We start from the raw sequence: 18,129 nt of genomic DNA, 5'->3' as shown, positions 1-18,129 counted from the left end.
ATGATATGTGGGGGATGCAGGATAGGCACAGGACACGACATGACTCGCTTAGACCATGACATTACTGTCTATAGGACTCTTTTTCATATTTTTAAAAACCCTTGTTCATGATAACTTTACTACAGAGTATATGGTAACAGTGATGTGAAAAGGTAGTTCATCACAATGATTTATAAGGGCAATTAAGCTTGACAGCAGACAACATAAGGATTAATTTTATTTTCTATTCCTACATAAGCTTTCTAGTTCTTATTGTGGATATGTAAAACCATGCACAAACTCATTTCAATGAGAGAAGAAGAGAGAGAGAGATGGCATTCAAATGAGTCAAACTTTCATTTGGGAACCTCTTTTAAAGTAAGAACACTATCGTGAACATTTGGCAAACTTAGCATGAAGAGTTATATTAATTTGGAGGAGATGATCCCGCTATGACGTCGGTACTTGATCACCACCCTTCTTATCTTGTTGGAAAGTAATGAAGCCACTTCAAGTTGTGCTTCCGAAGTCCATACACCCAAGATGGCTTTGAAGTGCACTATTTTGAAGATTTAGTTACATTTTTAATGTATTTGTGTGGACAAAAACTTGTTCTTCCAATCACCAGAAACATTTCTCATTCCATATAACGCCTTAGTCTAGGGGTGTTGCACCGCAAGTTGGACTGGTAGGTCAGTGAATGTCGGTTTGTCAATTTTATTTTCATTGGTGCTATTCCTTTGAAGTGCAAATGGTGGATGCATAACACTTTAGTTGATGAGTGTCCTAGTCGCTACTAAGTTTCAAAATAGCCTTGCACCCTAGGGGCAGTGGAAATGAGAAGGGGTTCAGCCTTTTAGGGGATATATATATATATATATATATATATATATATAGAGAGAGAGAGAGAGAGAGAGAGAGAGAGAGGGAGAGAAGATTTGACAGGCTATGGTATAACAATTAAGATCTTTATTATGATTCGATATCAAATTTCACAATGCTTCAAAGAGTACATCATGGTATGGGGCAAAATGTGAAATGTGAGATATTGTTGGAGAGCCTACTGACTACCTTGCTCATTGAACCGTTCAAGAACCACATAGTAGGCAATCAGCACGGGCAGCGAGACAAGAGTCCCAAATATAACCCTGCATAGTCGAAGGAAAATGTAAAAAAAAGTTCGTTGGTGACAGTAATCATTTATATATATATATATATATATATATATATATATATATATATATATATATATATATATATATATATATATATATATATATATAAATGAGAGAGAGAGAATTACGTACGCTGTGCTTATCACCTCAGGATGCAAGCCATATTCCTCTGCATAAATAAATGAAGTGGTTGATTGTGGTAGTGCTGCCTGTGTTTTAGAAGGGAAAAAAATGGTTACAATATCTTTATGTATGTTTTGAAATTCTTGGTTTTTCACATTCATTCCTACTATAGACTATATTCACATATCTACTATTGACGATATATTTATCAGGCTTGATCTTTTCTAAGGAATCTAATTATAGTCCTTTGACATTAAGTTTGTTCACAAAATCTCCTTAGAATGGAATGACACGAGAACCCTTGGCAGATGATTCGCATCCGGCAAAAGCCATAGGGTTGGAGCTTTGATGTGCGGCGTCGGTGTGTATTCTTTTCTGCACATATCCATTTTATTTGCAATAAAGAGGTCCGGAGTCTTATCCCCTAGAAGTTTTGGGTTGGCCGGCAAGACCCGGCCCCCGGGCCCGACCCGATATCTCGGGTCAGCTGGGGCTCGTTTGATAATAAAAAAAATAAATTTATAATATACAATTTATTTTTAATAATAAAATACATATTATTAAATTAAAAAATATTTTTTTTAAAATTATGAACGGGTTGGATTTGGTCGAACCGACCCAAACTGCACCATGGGGCTCGGGCCGGCCTGGGACCCGGTTTTCCAGGCCCAGGCCCGGGCCGGGTACCCGGCTCGTGGCCCAGATTAACCAAAGAATATAAGTAAAAACCAAAGAATATAAGTAAAAGGGAAACTTATTTTGTTGGGCATATCTATATGTATATATAGTAAGTTGCGGCAGGTGGTTAGAGTGAAGAAAAGATGAATTAATTTGTCTGAGAGTGTGTAACTAAGTAAAATGACTAAGTAAGATGTAGATGCGTTGGTCAAATATGAATTTAGGTGAATTCCCTAATATTTTCAATATATGTAAATAGAGTAATTCGACAACAACCAGAACACCCAAAAGTGATTGTCGAAATACCTTTTCGCATAATCCAACCTATAACTATGTTCTTAATAATGTTTTGATAAGAACCATACAGCGAGTTGGTCAATTTTTTGAGTTGAACATATTTTTATTGTAATAAAAAGATGAACGGCTCATATGACATCGAACTTTTAATGGCTGAAAGACAAGTAGTGTCCTTAGAAACAGCTTCAACTAAGATATGATTTATGTTGGATTAATATTTATAAACAAAGTGGAGTGTTCATATTTTGTTTAAAATCATTTTTGTCCAGAATCTAGGAGGTCTAGTTTTTGTCCTGACCAAAGTGGTCTGGAATATACCAATGTTCCTATGTAAATATATATCATTGCCACTGTTTGTATTTTAGGGCAGGATTCCTCGTTCACTATAGGCAAACAACTAGAATTGGTAGCTTCCGCTGGTAGAAATAATCAGTGCATGCATACAATGATAGATTTGGCAGCATAGAATGATATATAAAGTCACCTAAAATTTGCCAACAAAATTTAACCTGAACGATGGCGATGCAAAGAACAGAGCCTTTCAGGCCAACAATGATAGAGGAAAGAGCCATGACAGCCGGCCCCACAATAAACTTCAGCACCATAGCCACAAGCGTCAATCTTGGTCCACATGCAACCAGCTTCTCCTGCAATGCCATGAACATCCCTGCAAGATGATGACCCCAAGTAACTTTTTAGCAGGCCTACTTACATTCCAAGAGAACAAGCAGAGCTAAGATTTTTTTACTGAGGAGCACGCGAGTCACCAGCATAGATCTGATAAGGGCGCCCCATATGATTTTTTATGTCATCAAAATACACTTTTAAATCCTTCCGGCAAAAACTTTTGATGGGTTAAGGTGGGCAGTCGCCCACACCAGGCCTCATCCATCTCCCCCACTGCGAAAGACCAAATTTATTGCTTGGGTTTCAACTTTAGAAGGGTCATGTTTGATTCTATGCAAGAACACGTCAAAGGATAAAGACGCTCTCGAGGGCCTCCCGGCTTTCCACCGACCGTCTGCGAGCTCGACAACGCCGGACTCCTCTGGCGATGCCGCGGGGGATCAAGCCGAACACATGGGGGTGGAGCAGCCCCCCTTCCCTTAATTGGCTAATGCTGGAGGCTCAGTGTAGTGGGCGATTCACCCCCCTTCCAACGATCTGCCGGCGAGTGTTTCAAGCCCCCTTTCAATGGAGGGCCTGCGCAGCTCACACGGAGTTGGGGCTGGACCCAGCTCAATGCAAGAAGATGGAAGAGGCTCTGGAGCCATTCCGTTGCGATCGTTGGCGGACATCTTGGTGCGAGATGTGATGAGCACAGATGGGGAAGAAGAAGAGTTGGAGGTGCGCATGGTGAACGAGCAGCCGAGGGTGATCATTCCTGAAGAGGACCTGCAGGAAACGATGAAACCCTACCAGTTTACGGCGATCGCTTGCTTTCTGGGAGGAGCGACAAGGGGGATGATGGAACCCAGCTACATCATCGATAGTCTCCGCTCACAATGGGCGGACGTCCGGAACCCACGGTTTTCATTCGTAGGCATGGGCTATTTCTTGGTAAGGGGTTGACTCATGGGAAGAACTGGACACCATTGTGAAGAAACAGGTGTGGAAAGTGGCGGGCCGCTTGCTACTGGCAGTTAATGGAAGTCGGGAATGGATTTGTGCATCCAAGACTGGGTGAAAGTCCCCTTATGGGTGAGACTCCCTGGCATGTACTCCATATCCGGAACAAGAGAGTATATGGTGGTGTGGCACGAGCTCTGGGAGGGGAGCTGATAGAAGCTGATCTGTTCACGAAAACTCAGCTACGAATGGGGTACGCCCGCATCTGCGTAGAGGTTCCGCCATCCTTCTCCCCTCGGTCTGCAATAGAGCTGAAATGTGGAAAAAATGATATTCGCTTGCAAAGGGTAGAATATGAGTTACAAATTAAGTTTTGTCTGCATTGTAAAACTGCGTCCCATCAACCAACCGATTTCCCCCACTATTCAAGGCTGGAAGGAGGTCACTCTCGCTCGAAGGGGTCGGCGCATCAGGCAAAGCCCCAATAGCACAGTACCAACTACGACAGACTAGAACAGATCTGGAAACAGATTCTCGGCTCTAAATGAGGAAAATCAGGACGATGTGGTAACTAAATCGCATTGCTTCTCAATGGCTTATGAAGGGGATCAGGCCCTCTAGGAGTTTACAACACTGAGAGGCCCAAGGTACAACGGTCCTCATCCTGCAAGCAGGGCAATGTCAATGAGTCCGCAAATGGAGCAGTCAACCCCTCTGTGAGATCTCTCACTCTCCGAGAGGACTCACCTCCTCCCTCAAAGGACGCCTCCCTACCTCCCCGCCAACATAATAAGCCAAGTCCGATGTCCCCGCCACCTGAATTCATTCTTATTGCTGAACTGAAGAGTAATGTTGATGGAGCATGGGAGGAGCTGAAGATGACGCCCCCGAACCAGAGGGAAGCTTCGGCTCGCCCCAAGGTAAACTTTCAACCTCTCCTCCCTTTAGTGGGCATGCAGGTGCTCCCTCCCGTAAGCACGGGCGGGCCAAGGTTACTAGGTCCTTAGGACCCTACTTAAGAAGGAAAAGGCCTACCAGGAAAGTGTTGAAATCGGCCGGCAGTGGGGCAGAACCGGTGGAGGAAGGGTTGCTTATGTTGGAAGGGCCCGGGTTGGGCTGTGCAGGTACTAGAGATTCGGTGGAAGATACCATGGCTGGTGACACCGCCGGCAAGGGACAAGCCAGCGATGGCACCAGACAGGATGCTTCTCAGAAAGTCTGTGATGGGGATAGTGAGAGTCAGGCGGATGACATGGAGGCGAACAGTGGGGGTGAAGAACCCCTGGAAGAGGGGCACTAGTTTGATTCTTGCCATCTCCCCTCAACAGTATGACAATGAAAAATCTTTGCTTGAAATATCAGAAGGCTTGCACGTGGAGCAGCCCGAGGAGGCCTACTCCTGGCGATACAAGAATTCAAACTAGTAATCTTCTTTATTTTGGACCTATGATCTGACTTCAGAGTCTTCCAATGATTCAGTCGAAATCAGAGATTATGCATTCTCTACGAATACAAACAACGGAGAGGAACCAATAAGGATCATTGTTTGTTAGAACCGGACCTTATAAAGCTTACAATAGATGCTCTGGACCCTTATTGGATCAAAGCGAAACTTTCCCTCAGAGGAAGTGATTCTCAATATTCAGTCATTGGAGCCTACCTCCACCCAAATAGACTCATCCGCAGGATGTCATTCCAACCTATCTCATCTACTATCCAAACGAAAAAAATGACCCACTGCGATAATAGGTGACTTTGATGCTCGTAGAGGACCTCAAGACAAAACCGGCAGAGCCCAGAACAGATCGTCTTGCAATGATTTTAATGAATTCACTCTTGGCAATGAGTTTGAGATTGTTGACCCCACAAACGGATTCACATGGTGCAACAACTGGTCTGCAGAGAGCAGGGTGGAATGTACTCTTGAATGGGCTACGGTCCATAGAAGTTGACGCATAGACCTAGACTGTCCTTTTGGGTGTGGGTACTCCCCTGAACAACATCAGATCACAGTGCTCTCATTTTGCAAGTTGAGAGACAAGAAGAAAGGGAGTATGGTCGTAAAATTTTTAGAATGCAGAAATGTTGGTTCCTTAGATCTGATTGCGAGGAAATCGTCAAACGGGCTTGGAGGGCCCCAGATGGGGGATGTGCCATGATATGCTTTCTAGCCAAGATGGAGCATACCGACAATACTTTAGCATGGTGGAACAAGCATATATATGGTAACATCCCGGCGTGTATCAGCTCCCTTAAGCATGAACTGGACACGATCCAACAAAACAAAGAGATAGCTCCTCTTGAAAAAAACATCATTGAAGGAAATAGGAATGATAAGGGCAGACTAGAATCGTCCCTCAAAGAAGATGAATTTTTTTTGAGACAAAAACCCTTTGTTAAATGGCTGTCGGAATGCGACCGTAACACAAATTTTTTTCAGTCCCAATGTCAATCCAGAACACGAAGGAACTAAATTAACGTAGTGGAGGCAGGTAATGACAGGTCGGATGACCCTCGAGAAATTCACAGTATCTGCAAGAGGTATTTTAGTGATTTTTATGGTGATCACTGCTCGGGAGGTAACCTTCTGCAGGGCCACATATCTTTTTTTTTAATTATTTTTTTTAAGAGTGAGTGGTTCATTCCATTGCCTTCCATTGCCCCTAAGGGAAGCCACTGCCCCCCTCTGTGCCCACCCTTCTGGGTTTATATAGAGCATGCTTCGGAACTTTTTATGGTCTAGAGGTAGAACGCAATGAGACGTGACAGTAATCACTCCAAGACACGAACCTGAATCTTTATACGAGTCGAACCACCTTGCCGCCCAGTATGCTACCACCCCTCGGGGTGAAGGGCCGCATGTTACAGAGCAAGAAAATCATCGCTTGGGCAAACCAGTTGACATAAAAGAGATATGGAGGGAAGTGAAAAACCTCATAAATGACCAAGCCCCAGGTCCTGATGGTTTTTTGTGGGGAGTTTTTAAAAAAATATTGGCACATCATAGTTCCAGAGGTGGTGGAGGCGGTGACTGATTTTTTCCATAGTGGCAAATTGGTGAAAAAAGTCAATATGAATAAGTGTTGCTATGCCACAAGATGATTAATAGTTTGGAGTTTGGACAATCATAATGGTAAGTCGGTACTCCCCAATATGGATTTGTCTAAAGCCTATGACGGAGTCAAATGAAAATTCTTGGGAGAAGCACTCCTCTACCTTGGATTTAATAATGGGTGAATATGATCATGACTTGCGTGGAAACGGTCTCTTATGCCCTAGTTATCAACGGTCAAAGGAGAATTACTTCGATTGCCAGAGAGGACTCTGTGAAGGGGACTCTTTCTCCCATACCTATTGACAGTGGTAGTAGAGATCTTTCTACGTAATCTCAAATGGGTGGTTCAAGAGCAGGACATTAAAGTCCCTAAAATTAGAGGACTAAACACTGAGATGCCCAGACTTTTCTATGCAGAAGATATGGTCATTTATAAAGCTGAGAGAGGATCCATCCTTGAGGTAAAAAGGACCTTCCACAACTTTGAGGTGGAAGCTGGCCTAGTTGTTAACAATCAAGAGTCGGCAATTATTCCTTTCCACTTGAATGACATTGAAAGCCAGTCTATTTCACAAGCCATTGGTTGGTCCAAGACGGCCCTTTCCATCAACTACCTTGGGTTCCCACTCGTCACCGGCAAGATGAAAATGGAGGATTGCAATCGCCTCATTCAAAAGGTAGATATGAAAATGGTCAGTTGGAAGGGTAAGCTCCTATCATACTCGGGAAGAGTCTGTCTTATCCGACAAGTGATTTATCAAACTCTTAGCTATTGGATGATATCATTTTGCCTCCCTTCAAATGTGATTGCTCTGCTTGAGAGACAATGCAGTAGGTTCCTTTGGAGGGACACAACAACCAGTACAAACTACATCTTGTTAGTTGGGGAGATCTTTCTTTGCTTTCCTAAGAAAAAAGGTGGTGCACGACTTTCGGAGCTCCACTCCCTGAATAAAGCTTGCATGATTCATCTTGCCATTCAATCTAGAATATCGAACTCGCCTTGGGCAGTTTTTATGAGGAACAAATACCTCAAGCAAAATAGCCTGTGGACATATTGGATGAAGTCGCACTGCTCCTGGTCCTGGAAAGGGATACTGTGGGGATGTGTGAACCACATGGCCCAATGGAAGGTGGGAAACGAAAAGAAGGTTCAATTTTGGTCTGAAAATTGTGAATGGGGAATCCTAAAGCACCTTCTCCATGGCCAAGATCTTATTCGCTGCTCTCCATTTATAAATCTTTCTATTGAGGGGATGGTAGACCTTAAGGATGAAGCCAGCCGAGTCCTTAGCTCCCCTTGGCTTAAGCATGTTCTTTGCCAGGCCACTCTCTCCCAAGGTGAAGATATGCTCATATTTCACAACACAGAGGGAGTTAACCTCAGCCATAGGAAAATCTACGAGCTCATCAAACAACAGAAAGATATCTCCCACGATAAGGCTAGATTTTGAATAACAAAGCCACTCCTAGAGCTAAGTGGTGCTGCTTCTCGTTATGGAAGGTCAGTTACTGACCCAAGATCGCATCCAGAGGTTCAGGTTCACCTTGGCTAATAGATGTGTAGTGTGCGAAAATCAAGAGGAATCCATGGACCATTTGCTGATTCGTTGTGTGTGGACAAGGAAGTGCTGAAAAGTGTTGGGGCAGAAATTCAACATTCAGATCCCCACCTGGCAAAATATTAAGGAAGCTCTTCAATTGTGGGAGAAAAGAGCCCCTAGGGTTGGATGGTTGAAGACCATTTGGCAGATGACCTTCCCGATGGCATGTTGGCATATCTGGAAACTCTGAAATGAACTCACACATGACAAAAAGGATAATAGCAACAGAGAGATAAGTGGCCGACTGTGGGTGGACATTAAGAACATTATCAACGGTTTGTCGGTATATGGCAAGCACAAAGAGAAAATCTGTTGCTGGATGGCTCTTTCCGTATGACCGACCCATGGCTCTCCTTTGATAAATGGAACCTCGTGGTGCAAACGGAGATTGCTCCATGTAAGAAGGGCTTCCATATATTCTATGCAGTAAAGGATAAAGATGGGAGAAATCGATGGGCTGAAGGCACGTTCTCAGAGAAGGCACTGCAGTGGGAGGCAGAGGGACTCTTAAATTGATTGTCTACTCTTTCCCAGCCAGAGACTATGTGATTGGGATTGCAGCGGCTCCTAACAGATGGAAGTCTCATGCAGAAAACGCTCGGCATTTATAGGCAAGTTGGGTACGGGTAATTGTTGCTGCACTTTCGCAGCTCTAGATTCATGCTCATCCGAAGCAACCCCTCCATTCACACGTTACGACTACAAGTTGTAAGAAACATGACATATTTTTGTTTTCTACGCCACCAACACCTCTTGATCGGTAGTCTTTCCTGCTACGTTGGTGGTCAATTTTGTTCTTTGTTGTATATTTTTTTTGTTTTTTTGTGTGTGTGAGTGTTTTTTTTAGCATGGTTGGGGACTTTTTTACGGAGGAAGTACGTGGACGTGACAGTTGCCACTGAGTCTCTATAAGAAATGGGCCACCTTGCTGCCTAGTACATTACCAGTCTACCACTTCTTTCATCTCTTCTACTTATTCCTCCATTTCTTTTTGCTAATAAATGGGTTAAGGGGCCCTTTCCCCCCCTCACAGGCTGAATCCAATATTATGTGGTTCTTAGAACACGTTTCAATAACAATACATAAATATGTTGTGCTTTTAAGAAATAGGATGCTATTATTGAAGTTGTTCATAGATTTAATAATCAAACACCGTACATATATAATTACACCAAACCTCTGTGCTGCAAAAGGAGGAATACCAAAGGTTTGGTGAGACACCAACAGCCTTGGACCTTGGGAGAATGGAGGTAAGAAGGACCTTGGCAGAGAATGGAGGTAAGAAGGAGGCTTCTGCCTTCGTTTGGGCAATGGGATTTCATCCCTCTCACCCCAGACGGAAAAAATGTTGTATTTATATAATTATATGTTTCCTACAAGAAGAAGAAGCTGTTTTTGCAATGTGTTTTGGAAATACAATATTGTTTTCATAAAATGCTCCCTGAAAGATGGTTTTGGACACATTAAAATAAGTTTGAAGATCAATGATGGGTGAAAAGATTTAGTGAAACTAGTTGGATATCAGGAGAGAGTGAGTTGGACTCAGCCCTACCTCTGCACATCTTCTTGCCAACGCACCTAGGTTGTTACATGAAAGGAAGGTGAAGGTACAAGGAAATCAAGTTGCGTGCACACACAAATATAGACTGAAGGGGAAAGGAAAAAGGGTGGGGGTAATTTTGAATTTTTTTTATAGAGACATGTACATTTTGGACTTTTAGCTTTTTTTTAGTAAATTTCTTTTTGTCCTCTTATATAACTTTTTTTTTAATTAAGCAAGGGTATTTTGATTATTACACGTTTCTATGCACGTAGCCCGTTTTGCATATAGGTGCACTTGGTCACCTAATGTGGAACTGTTAAAGTGGGAAATATTGAGTTTACAAGAGAAATTTGACTCACCTATACTAAACATTGCCATTCCACTACCAGCTTTGGAGAGTATTTTAATGGATCCTTCCATCAAGCTTGGCATGCCAAAGTGCCACCTGCAAATTAATAGCAAATAAAAATATATTGATCATGTAATAAAAATTCAATAGGAAAAATGCAGCCATATGTGACCCTAATTAGTAAAAGAGTGGAACATATGCCAACTTTACTCCGATGAAATCTTGCTGGGAGGAAGGCCTACCTAACCTTTATTAATAAAAAAATTAGAGCTGTACAAAAAGAATTCATTTACAGGAAGGCCCACCTAACCTTTATTAATAAAAAAATTAGAGCTGTACAAAAAGAATTCATTTACACGACGGAGGACCAAAATTGCTGAACCAGGATGAGCGCATCAGCCACACTACCAGACGACATATGAACAAGAAGAACTCAGCGATAGGTTATTTAGTCAAAGGATGATATAGGTCTAACCAGGCAGAGTTAGGATTTTTTTTGTTGCAGGAAAAAAATTATAGTTTGAAAATTTTAATAAAGGCCAAAATAAAAATTTTTAATTTTTTTATATATATTAAACTATTTGATTTAGACTTGCATATAAATTTTTAAAGTTTTTAAAATATAAGGAGGGGCCAAGGCCCATGCGGGCCCCTTCCCTCCACCCCTGGGTCTAACAGCTCTGAGCATTGGAGACAAAAGTATATCCGCATACTTGCGACGACATACTTTTTCGTAGAAAATTGATTGAAGACAAGAAAACGCCTCAAATATTGCATTCCTACCTTCAAGAGCATTTGTTCAGTAGAATTTGAAACTTCCTGTTGTTGGTAAAGATACCTCACCCTGCCCCAGGCGTAAGCTTTTTTAGAAGCATAGTTGAGAACTTTAAGTTATGCCAACTTTACTTAATGCTGTGGGTTCAACCTAAGACACTATTCAAATAGTTCATTTGGTGCAAGGCAGAGGTGGAGCTACAATTGCCCACACCAGCCCACAAAAGTTACTTTATTACATACATAAACTTCATCAATTTTTAGTTTTTTTTTTTTTATATATGAGTGCCCCTTAAAATTTGAAATTTAAACTTACGGTCAATGTCACAATGGTACGGGTACGGGGTACCGGTACTGGTACGGCGTTTTCGTAAATCTTGATACGGGTATGGTGAATGTAATATATATTATTATTATTATGTATTTTTAATTAAAAAATGAAAAAAAAATGATAACACCTCTAGTGGTAAAAACAAAAATATAATGCAAAACATTCCAACCGATGCCAATGCAAAGCCCAACATTTCCAGCATCAAACAACTGCAGGGTGATGAGATGGTTAAATAACTATTGCACGGCCAGCAAACCTCAACATATTGCAACAACAGAAAAGGCACTATAATTCCAACCAACACTGCCTTTGTGGACTCATTCCAACACTGCCTTCTTCCTTGAAAGAATAAGCTAAAAACTATCGAAGGCAAGGATCATTTCTCACTGAACAAAATAAAACCAGTCCCTAATCGAAAGAAAGGAATCAGAAAATCAGAAATAGAAAATAGGTCTGCCCAAACTCAAAAGGGAATCAGAAATAAAATATAGCGAGCAAGAGGAAAATGCATAAACCAATGATACTTTATGCTCAGAAACACAGATAAAACAAATTTTGAAGATCTGCCCAAACTCTCAAACAATAGCAGGAACCCTAAAAACTGCCTGATAAACAAACCGTCCGTCTCCAGCCACCGTCCGTCGCCGTTCGCTGCCCCTTCGCCCCTACAACCACTGGCCGCCGATGGAAGGAAGAAAGTGGAGATGGAAAAGGAACACGATGGTTTTTTTTTTTTTAAAGTTATGATATGGTTTGGACCTGATTCCGACCCGAAACTAGATCCAAACATACCAGCGTACCGGTATTGCCATACCAGCGTACCGGTACGGGTATGCTGGCCGTTTGAGCCTACCATTAAGTGCCCCTCAACCAAAATTTTCCAACTCCTTCATTAGTGCAGGGGTTCATAACGCTAGATCTCTCTCAAATTTAAATTAGGGAAAAGGCCATAACACTAGATATATCTTCCGCAGTTTTATAATTAGGGAGAAAGAAGTATACACGCTGAATCTTCCAACGCCGTTTGTACTGCCTCCAAACATATGTTACTTTCCAATAGGAGTGATAGAAGTATACATGCTCAGCGGTTGCCGGCCTGCCTTCTGGAGTTCACTGTCTTCTTCCTTTCTTTTTGTGGAACTTTGGCAGTCATATTAATGTGCCCTATCTTGCTCCCACCGGAAGTTTTAAGAAAATCAAAATTTTACTATTCAATTTTACAAAAAATTCTAATTTGACCCTTCAATAAAAATATAAAAAATTATTTATTGCCATTTCCTTTCCCTTGTTTTCCCTCCATCCATTTAAAGAGCCCCCCCATCAAGAGCAAGTCAAGTGCACTATGCGCATGTGAGTAGTAAAGAAAGGAACGATACATTGATAATTTATTAAAAAGAAACGTCTTTCATAACCTTTTTATTTTCTTTTCAATTTTGTTTTCACAATTAGTTTTCAACAAGTTTTCTCGTTTTAATGTAAACTAAAAGTATTTTAATTTGGCGTAGGTAAAATTGTGCACCAACCAATATAACGCATGTAACTAAGTTCACTGCCATCACGCATCCAAGCAAATTTTAGAATACGTCAAAGACAAAAGCAAAACGTTTGATCAAACCCCTTGTAAGATTATAAAAATGTACCTTTTTCCATAAACATGAAAATAACCTTCAATAAAACAAAAAAAGCCACTAGAAAAGAAAATAATCCCTCCTGTGTTGAAGATAGCGTACCGGCCTTCAGGCACTACCATAGCGTAGTCACATCACATTAAAAGTACAAAATCATGTAAAAAGAATTTAAGCGCTTAATTACCGATTGGAGACGAAAGCCCACGCGAGTCCGAAGACGCTTGCATACGTCCTCGGGTTCACCGCAACCTTCAGCCACGCTAACTTCATCACCTTCAACACCAAACTCCCCTCACTTTCCGCTCCCTCCTTTCTTCCGTCATCCTCATCAATCGAGACAACGTGTGAATCCCCGTGAGGAACCACTCTTGGAGATACCTGCAACCTGTTGGTAGCTTTCCTGACCTCCAACACAAGGAGCAGAGCCATCATCCATCCTATGCATTGCAGCATGTAGGCCTGCACGGCGATCTCCAGACCTTCCTCTCCATACATGGCGCGCAACAATGGCACGCCCATAACCAGCATGTTGGTGAGTCCGGAGAGAGAGAAACCTGTTATGGACCAAGAATAGCTGCCCTTCCTGGTAAACTTAGCCCAGACAGCCAACAGCACGGCTATAATGGCCTTCGATAACGCATCGGCAGCAAGGAACCGGCAATTGAGCTCAAACGGATTGATGCGGGAGAGAAAATCGAAGCTGAATAAAGGAAGGACGATGAAGGCTGATAATCTACTGATGCCCTTGCACTGGTCAGGTGTAAAGAGCTTCCACCACCTGACGGAGGCGTAGCCCAGGAAAACGGGCACGTATAAAGGGAAGGTGGCAGCAATCACATCGTAAATTTCCTTCCCACTTATCATATTTTCCTAATTTATACTATTTTTTTTTTTGAAGAGCACAGTGTACGCAGCTAGTCCTACTGGTATAGTTTACATGCACTATTTTTTTAGATTGCAAACAGTGAATCTGCCGAGCTCTATTTAATAGGTATTTCGCCCTTCACCAAGATCTCAAAACAGCCTTAAACCTCTAGAGCTGAGAAAAAGGGTAGGGGTTTTGCCCTGTTCAAGGCATCTCCTTCTAACTTATACTTCAAGAATTGGTTTGTTTTGGTGGAAGCCATTGTTCTATGTTTCTTCTATTTATAAATGCCTTAGGGTTGTTAGATTATAGGCTCTTTGGATAAATTACTTGGGGAGATTCTATAGTTTTAGCAGATCATGTCTAGCTCTAAGTGGGGAACAGTGCTTCCTTGGTACCAGAACAAGCTTGACCTTGCTTTTTGTATTGTTTATACATCATGACTTGTGTCATGTTGCCGGCCCTAGAACATTGGTGACGGGTTATGTAATGTGGTGGAACTCGGAATAATTTGCTTTCTTTGTGTGGAATCATAGTTTAACCTTCAGCCACTGGAGCCGGGTTGTAGCTGGTGTGGGCAATTGCCTGCACCAGCCAATAAATTTACATTATATGTCAATAATTTTTAGTTATATATATATATATATATATATATATATATATATATATATATATATATATATATGAGTTCCCTTAAAATATTACATTTAAACTTAGAGGGCCCCTCAGCCAAATATTTTTGGCTCGGCTACTGCAGATGTTGCTTTTTGGAAAACTACATTGGCTCTTTCTTCCATTCCTTTCTCAGGATGGAAAGGGAAATTTTTTCTGTTCCATGGGTCCAATAACTTGTAAGGTCTGATGTGGAATGAGGAAACTATTTTTTGTTTTTCTCCAATAGCAATGCCAAAATCATGGAAAAGTTCAATATCTTCATTTTACTTTTAAGTTGTTTATTTCAAAGTTCCTAAATATTAATTTCATCAACTTAAAATGACTGATAGTGAAAAACATATCAGTAACACATATAAGATGGGCTGATCATAACAGTACTTTAAGAGGTATTTTGAAAAGAAATTATAATTTTGCATATGTTATCATGTATGTTTAAAATACAACATATTGTTTTGTAAACATATAATAACATGGTTAATTTAGAATCAAAAATTGCCTTAGAGGACGTTTGATTGCCCCTACTCTAAAATTCTTCTAATTTAAAAACCATGAATTTAAAATCACACAAACTTCCCTCCAATTTTAAAGCCAACTTTTTCTCAATGCAAAAGATAAATAAAGATTTCACATGTGGATCATATGTCTGATCTAAATAAGATCCTTAGTACGATGAATCATGAACTTTATTGTGGATCTTTTACCACATTAGCAAAAGCATGCCACATCATACCCACATCAAATCCATGAATTTTAAATTTGGAATAATTAACTGCCCCTTTCAGTGATTTTAAAGTCATTATAGAACAATTTAATCCCACTGGATGACTAAAATTTAAAACTTTATTTTTCCAATAAATACAGTAGCATGAGCAATGGTTTATCGTATGACAATGGTTTGTTGTGGCTCTAACCACAATTTGTGTTGCTTTTGGCAATAAAATTTTAAATGTTAACCATCCGGCAATTATAGGATATATTGCAGCTAGTATTCATACACATACATACATGAACATCACATACATACAACTTTTTTCTTTTAAAAGAACTCACAAAAGTATCGGTTTTGGTAATATTACTACAAGAATGGTATAGTTTTAACTCGCACGTATATGATTTTCATATTTAAAACAACAAAATAAAAGCAAATATGTAAGAATAATTAGTTCATGTTTTAATTAATGAAAATTATATAAAATTTACTTGATTTTTTTCAATAAAAATTTATGATGTTTTGGATGTAAGGGATCAGTACATCAACAAGGTACATGTCATAGTAAAAGAAGAAATATTCTTGCTGGAGGTTCGCTACCACCTTTGTTAAAGATCAAATCCAAATCTGTGCAACAATATGAACAAAAAATGTTCTTGTGTTTGGGTCCTAAAAAAGGACACAGTTATGGTCAACTTCGAGCCCAGGGCAGCCAGGCTCAGTAGGGTGTTTGCGACCCAATGCATATTGAACTGCAGGTCTGGCAATCCAAGTGATGGTACTAGTACCAGTTTGGTTCAAGTGGCATAAGCATTACCTGCTCTTGTACAAGCTCAAGCTGGCATAGACTTAGGGGTATGTACAGGGGTGGAGCCAAGGGAGGGCATGCTTGGGCCTTGACACACCTCAATTTTTTTTTTTTTTTAAATTAGAGATAAATTTTAGAAAATTTTACTTATCTTATATAAAAATTTTGAAAAAAGATATTTCAACCTTTGTCAAAATTTAGCAACTTTAATTCAACTCCTCTCATGAAAAATTTTTGGCTCTGCCCTTGAGTATGTTCCACTCTTGAGCTTTACGCTACTAAGTAAGTGACAGTTTCTAAACCAGGATGCGGCTTTTTCCATTTTAAGAGCTAAGTAGAGAAAAAGGGCAAGGTGGGTCCATATGCAAAATTCTGGCCAACTGTCTTTAATTGTGTTTCCCTTTTGAATTTGTATTGCTTTGCTCATGATTCCGATTCAACCCTTCAAGATGACTCCCCAAAAATTTTCTTGACAAAGAATGGAAGAATAGAGTCAACGCTTTGCTCGTAATTCTCTTAATTTTCTTTAAGAGGCATTTGGTAGCTGTGAGATCCGAGGTGATTTGATCAGAGCCAAATCCGTAGAGTTTTAGGTCAGATCCCTTCCCATCTGACCTCAAATATAAGGATTTGGCCATAAAATGAGGATTTGAAATCTCTTTCTTCATATAATATTGGTAAAAATCAAGATTTTTTTTTATACAACAGGTCCCACATAAAAAGGATCTTAGATCAGATTCAAGGCCGTTAAACACACCTTACTTAAGCCATAAAAGACCTCATTAAAAGTCTTCATTCGCCAAAATAATGTGAGCTTTCGTACTTGTTCCTGGGGTTGTAAGGATCGAGCGCTGATTTTTCCAAAAAAGTTAGGCATCAGCCTTTGTTTATGAAAGGCCAGCACGTACGTCGAAACCAATTAGTGTACTAGCGTGACCGCAGAGAATCGAATCAAGGATCAACGTTGTTAAGATCGGCCTTGCGCATGAGCCGATGCTGATTGATATGGAACTTGAAATAGTAACCGAACTTATTTTTTTGTTCTATTTCAATATTCTAAACTATTTATCAAACATTTGGTGAAATAAAAAGAGGTAAATATGAACTAATATGTGCAAAAAGGGGCGTAGCTAGAATTTTTTCATGGAAGAAATCAAATTGTAGTTTCAAAATTTTGATAGGGTTGAAAACCATTTTTCACAATTTTCATATAAAATAATAACTTTTCTAAAAACTTACATATAATTAAAAAAAAAAAAAATTGAGGGAGGGGCCAGGGCTCTGCCGGCCTTCCCAGTGCATGTTGTAAGAAGCAAATGCCAACGCCAAGCTGATTCCATTAATTAAATAATTTGAATTTTTGGCTCAATCCTGACTTCAAGGACGGAAGCTATGAATGTCAGTGTACAATATTGAATTTGGCGCTAATAGTGGAAATAGAGGTCAACCGATCAGATTTGATTCGAATCTACTATTATTATTATTATTATTTTTAACTCTTATTTGGATTTGAATTCGGATTCGAACACAAACAAAGAACAGTGATTTCGAATCTGAATCTGAATTTTAAACGAATCCAAACTACATTATCATATCTTAGTTACGTTTTGCTAGCTTTAATTATTTTCCAAAATAGTTCAGTCAAATATCGGATCCAAATAAGACTTTTTGACTTCTCTAGCTAAGAGGAATCAATCGGGCGTTTTCAACCCCACTTAGTTACGTTTTGTTAATTTTTATTTTCTTGAACATGTTCAATTTTTTTGAAATGGTTCGGTTGGATGTTGGAAACAAATCTGATTTATTGACATCTGTAGCGACGGGAAGCTATCAGACTCTCACTTTAGTTAGGTTTTGTTAATTTACATTTTGAAGGCAAATTTCTATACCGATCAAAGGACTGATTTCTTGTTCTTTTTGTATGTGTTCTAAAATAAACAATGCGTTTAAAGTAAGATTACTCCTCT

The 18,129-nt window shown here is 40.2% G+C and overlaps 1 protein-coding gene across 1 annotated transcript; it reads right to left on the bottom strand.

Moving 5' to 3' along the window:
- Positions 1-933: 933 nt before the first annotated feature.
- Positions 934-13,969, bottom strand: LOC116247430 (auxin efflux carrier component 5-like). The gene is made up of 5 exons (XM_031619615.2): positions 13,290-13,969; positions 10,383-10,468; positions 2,762-2,919; positions 1,287-1,363; positions 934-1,127 (listed from the first exon to the last, which is right to left on the bottom strand). Exons 1-5 carry the CDS (start codon positions 13,967-13,969, stop codon positions 1,040-1,042), a joined length of 1,089 nt encoding a protein of 362 aa, XP_031475475.1. The 3' UTR covers positions 934-1,039.
- Positions 13,970-18,129: the final 4,160 nt, after the last annotated feature.

Source organism: Nymphaea colorata, chromosome 2 (genome assembly GCF_008831285.2).
Source record: "Nymphaea colorata isolate Beijing-Zhang1983 chromosome 2, ASM883128v2, whole genome shotgun sequence".
Lineage (NCBI taxonomy): Eukaryota > Viridiplantae > Streptophyta > Magnoliopsida > Nymphaeales > Nymphaeaceae > Nymphaea > Nymphaea colorata.
Note: the sequence above shows the minus strand (reverse complement) of the source record. Positions and strands in the feature narration are given on the sequence as shown.